The 4,994-nt window shown below is 26.6% G+C and overlaps 1 protein-coding gene across 1 annotated transcript; it reads right to left on the bottom strand.

Moving 5' to 3' along the window:
• Positions 1 to 304: 304 nt before the first annotated feature.
• LOC145846963 (transmembrane protein 26-like) lies at positions 305 to 3,865 on the bottom strand. The gene is made up of 6 exons (XM_082953471.1): positions 3,723 to 3,865; positions 2,614 to 2,737; positions 1,820 to 2,018; positions 1,412 to 1,622; positions 838 to 949; positions 305 to 535 (listed from the first exon to the last, which is right to left on the bottom strand). The coding sequence occupies exons 1-6, from the start codon at positions 3,863 to 3,865 to the stop codon at positions 305 to 307; spliced, it is 1,020 nt and encodes a 339-aa protein (XP_082809597.1).
• Positions 3,866 to 4,994: the final 1,129 nt, after the last annotated feature.

The raw sequence follows: 4,994 nt of genomic DNA, 5'->3' as shown, positions 1-4,994 counted from the left end.
ATACTAGTAATGTATCCAATTTTACACGTTATGTTTTGAAACAGCTATGTAAGCTTAGTTTTTTGAATTTATTTTACATCAAATAAATTGCATTCTAAATAATTTAAAAATCTTTAATCGTTTTATGAGTATAGTTTGCCCTTTCACAAACACTGTTCGAGTGTGAGTTATTTAAAGTTTTGAAAAAAAAAATTCTCACATTTTTTATTATCTTAGAAGATAAATTAGAACATATCAACTTTTTTATAAGCAATAATAACAGGTACGTACAAAGTTTGTTTATTTTTTCCAGATTTTTTTTGATTTAATCATTAGAGACGTTGTTGTTCTGACTTTCAACTTTTTCGTCTTTAACTTTTTTATTGGACTGCATCTTTCTTTTCCTTTTTACTTCTTGCCTCATCCTCCGTACCTCACCCATCCTCAATTTCCACTCACTCCTTCCCTCTTTTGCCACCACGCGGATATGATTTAAAAGCAACAAAATTACGATTACGTTCTTCAAAGTGAAAAATATGTTCATGTGAGTGATAACCTTTATTGTAAGATGCGTGTTTTAGCAATAGCTTGTTGTTTATCATTACTACAACTTATTTGGGATTTTTTACAAACTGTAATTAAACAAAATGTGTTTTTTAATGTAGCTAAATGAACAATTTGATTAATCAGATATCATTATTATCATTAAATTTTACATAATCAGAAAAATAATGAAAATAATATTATTTCATAATAAATATTACAAGCATTTATATATTACCAAGAGTTTAAATATTTAAAATTCATATCTTTATTCATACATTATGCTGTTATGAAAATTTAAAACAATGAAACAACCTTATATTGAAATAGAATAACGAGTCTGATAACAAGAAAAGGTCCATCTTGAAACAATATAACTAACAGCACGCCCCAAATTTCGTTGTAAAAACAAAAGCATTCAAAACAACTGCAAAAAGTAAAATATATGTAAAAGTGCGGTAAATAATTTTTCTTAATTAGTTTCTTACTCTACTGCTTAGGTTGTTCATAAATTGTTCGTGTAAAAACGTTTAGTTTGGTTTTACATTCAGCTTTTTTTAAAGATAAAAAGTATTTAGAACTACTATTTTTAAAAGTGGTTGAAGTACGTTTCATAATTAATCAACTTTCAGTACTTTTGAACGTTTATTTTTCAACCTGCATACTTTCCTGAAACAATTTACTGACAAATGCTTTTTTTGATTGTTAAAACATAAACAAATATGTAAAAATTATTATTTAAACAACTTCTTATATTTTTTAGAACAACTGTGTCTACAATCAAAATGTTTTCAAATAAGTTTAGATGTACCAGAAAATATCAAAGTTTGTTTTTTCAGGACATAAACTGGAGCCACCTTTTTTCTTTAACTGTTCTCTGACTTTCTACTTTTGTTTCAAATCTATCAGCACTAGTTTCCATGGTTTGCTCGTTGACGCAAGTGTTTTGTTTTTATCTTGCAACTCTTTTGTTTTGGCTTCGAATTTTAAATCTTTTTGCAAGGTAGGAACTTGCTTTTTAGTTGTTAGAATGAAGCAGAACTGAAGAAAAGACCAGCTCCAAACAGCCAAGACTATGTAGACCAGCTCACGCGTTGTACCTGTCTGTGGTAAGGTTAATATAAGTATTTACATTTCTTTATATTTAATACTGTTTTAGTTTTTAATATATGAATTTTTTTATTAACCTTTAATAAAGTTTTAATTGTTTTAAAATTCACAAGCATTTAAGCGTATGTCGACAAACTGTTTAAATTTAAAATAATTATTAAAAGCTATTTATACATAGTACACAAACATACATTGCTCTGCCCAAAAGCTTCAAGCAGCTCGAGTATATCGGCCCCTGCAGCAATGGTAACCAATAGCAACTGGGACATTTCCTGGTTGGTCATCTGCCCCTTTGGCGCAACCCACTTGCTGAATACAAGGACAAAGATGAGCATCTGCTCCAACGCGAGCGCCCAGTTCTCATTCGTCATGTTTCTCAGCGGGTTCTTGTTATAAATACTAATATTAGTTGTATATATGTTGTTTGTTTTGTAAATTGATCGACAAAAAAGTTTGTGCAGAAAAATTTTTGTGGTTAACGAAAAAACCTTTTGGTTAATGAGTCATAAACCACAGACACAGTTCAATGTCTTTTCCATGACCAATGCGTAGTTTCATTTTTAACCTTTAAAACATTATAATTACAAAAAGTTTGTTTGATAAGCACATACTATTTTAAGCCTAGAAAAAAAAGTTAGGGTTTTCTATTTTGTTTTAAAAACATCATACTTCATACAATTGTTGTCTAAAAGGTCATCTTTGTACTGTTTAAAACTAAAATAGTTTTGGTATCATAAAGTTTAACGAATAAAAAAAAGATGTGAATCAAATTTGTAAAACACATATTTGAAAAGAGCTTGCAAACAGTTATCAAAATATTAGATATCTGTGTTTTGTATGAAATATATTTTTATACTGTATAATTTCATTTAAAAACTTAAACACCAACAGAGCGAAAAAACAACTAAAGTAAAAACTTAAAATCTTTAGTATTTTTTACATAATCTTAATCACTTTGATAATGCTTTAGTATGTACTAACTTCTTCATTTCCACTTCTAGCTATTATACCACTTTCAATTAAACGGTCATTTAAAAGTTCGAGCTCTAATAACCAGACACAAGGAATTGCCACTAAAAGAAAGAAAAGAACTGAAGCTGTTATCCTGTAATTAATAATCAGTTTTTGATTTTTTTTTAAAGCTTTTATTTATTTTTTGTATGTTAAAAAATATCAAACTTAAATTTAAAACGAGAAAAACTTAAGTTAATATGCTTTATATTAATATTATCATATCATTTCTATGATCGTCAGCTTCTTTTATATTTTTTTTTGTAAAAAATGTATTAGTTTCGTAAAAACAAATGACGAAAATGTATCATAACAATCTATTTTCAAACAATAAATTAAACAGAAAGAATTTGTACTTGTTATCTATTAGTGATTTGACGGTATAAAACCTTTTTTCACTTAGATACTGATCCGGCCTGGTCTTAATTTAAAAATAAGCTCTGGTTCTACCCAAATTTTGATTTTTTATGTGGATCTAAAAGAAACCAGATCGATTTTTGAAGTTAGATTCCGGTCGGATCCTAATTTTGTAAATCGGTAAACCAATTTCTACTACTTAAAGGAGTAAATAAACTTATTCTTTTGTGTCTTTAAAGTAAAAATGATTAGAAGCTGTAATTGAAGCATTTTCGTTCTCTACTCGATTATATATAAAACTAAAGTTTAAAGTTTGTTTGAACTATAATAAAAAAAGAGCTTGTAAAAAGTTTTTAAAACCTAAAATTTTTCATCTAAGTGTTTTTCGGTTAAAATAAAACTTAAAATTTAGTAACTTTGATTTTGGAATAAACAGAACTATAAAACCTACAAAACTTTATCATTTTTTGAAAAGGCTTCAGAAAAACAAAGATTCAGCAAAGTATTAGATTTCTTTAAATAAACAATATTAAAACCTATTACAAAGTAAAAAATAAAAAAGTACTATGATTGAAATCTTTTGTCTACAGTTGTAAATATTTAATAAGCAAAGCAAAAAGAAAGTTAGAAAATAAAACTAACCATTTATGAGCTCTTTTCCTTTAGAATAGACAGTGAAAAGTGTTTCGAAAGCAAGTGGTATCAAACCAAGGAGTAGAAACCAATACTGAGTTATTTGAGTTGCTTCAGTAACCCTCCAAATGGCGAGTACTGAGTACAATCCGTACAGAGTTCTTGCTATAACCGACTTGACAGTTTTGAAGAAAAACTTTAACCACTTTCTAATTGCTTTGCAATTAAACATTGTGGTATTTATGTCTTTGAATTTCCCTATTTAGGTTTTTATGATTACTTATTTATAGTCGTTAAAAATTTAAAGCAAATTGCTTCGATGACTTGCAAGTGCTGAACTACCATTGCACTTAATTTTCGAACATTTACTTTAAAAATAAATTTTTAAAGTTGATTAAATTAATATCTTTGAAAGGCTATATTGAATTTTAAAAAGTTTAAAGTTACTATAAATCGCTTGAAACACTTTTAATTAACTTAAGTAACGTATATCTAGTTATTTTATGTAAGTGATCCTTTATTTAATAATTTGTTAGATTTCTTAATTTTTAGAAAAAAATACAAACATTGTTCATAACAGATTTAGTAAAAATATTTTTATAAATCAATGTTACATACACAGAAATAACAGCATATTAATTTGAAGGATGAGATTTAATTATCATGGTTAATGATAGTTTATAAGTTGAAGGTTTTCAACGTAAAAATAAAGAGAAATTTTTTATGTTTAATCATTAAAGTAAAAACTAGGCAAACTTTTTCAACAAAAAAGTAAAGCTAAAACAATAGACGTTGGTATAAAAAACGTTTGATGTCCTTTGAAACAGCTTAAAAAAATTATTAGCAAACTAAGAATAACAAACTACGTTCGTTAGCAGTACTGAAAGTGATAATAAAATAGATATTAAATCTATAATGTTTTAAACTTTCCTAAAGAGCTAAAACTTCATTAAAAAAAAACTAAGTTAAAAACTAAATTTAAAGTAAATAAAATTAAAGAACAGCTAACTTTTTGAACAATTAAAAACTCTTTGTTAATTAAAAATAAGCAGCAAAATTTTGAAGTCAAATCTCAAAGTCAGCTTATTACGGTGGTGTTTGTAATTTTTTTTCGTCTATTAAACTCCTACAAGTTTGGAAAGACTCACAATATATTATAAAAAAAAATCAAAAGTAGCTATCTTTGCTTGTGTTTTCAACTATTATTAAAGCCAAGTATAAATTTTTAACAACTTTTATAACAACTTTCATTATCTAGAAACTCAGCTCTTATGTTTTTAAACAATGTACTATATGCAAAAAAAGTATTAACATGAGTCATGCTTATGCAGCATTATTATAAATATATTGAGTAGGCTATT

Source organism: Thalia democratica, unplaced genomic scaffold (assembly GCF_965202585.1).
Source record: "Thalia democratica unplaced genomic scaffold, ktThaDemo2.hap1.1 HAP1_SCAFFOLD_752, whole genome shotgun sequence".
Classification (NCBI taxonomy): Eukaryota; Metazoa; Chordata; class Thaliacea; order Salpida; family Salpidae; genus Thalia; species Thalia democratica.
This window is presented reverse-complemented; position numbering and strand designations above follow the sequence as displayed.

Excerpts from the sequence above, each read along its gene's own strand:
- LOC145846963 (XM_082953471.1), bottom strand. The coding sequence starts at position 3,865 with ATGTTTAATTGCAAAGCAATTAGAAAGTGGTTAAAGTTTTTCTTCAAA. Across the intron at positions 2,738-3,722 it reads ACTCAAATAACTCAGTATTG|GATAACAGCTTCAGTTCTTT; the intron begins GTTTCTACTCCT and ends TATTAATTACAG. Across the intron at positions 2,019-2,613 it reads CTAGAAGTGGAAATGAAGAA|AACCCGCTGAGAAACATGAC; the intron begins GTTAGTACATAC and ends ATTTATAACAAG.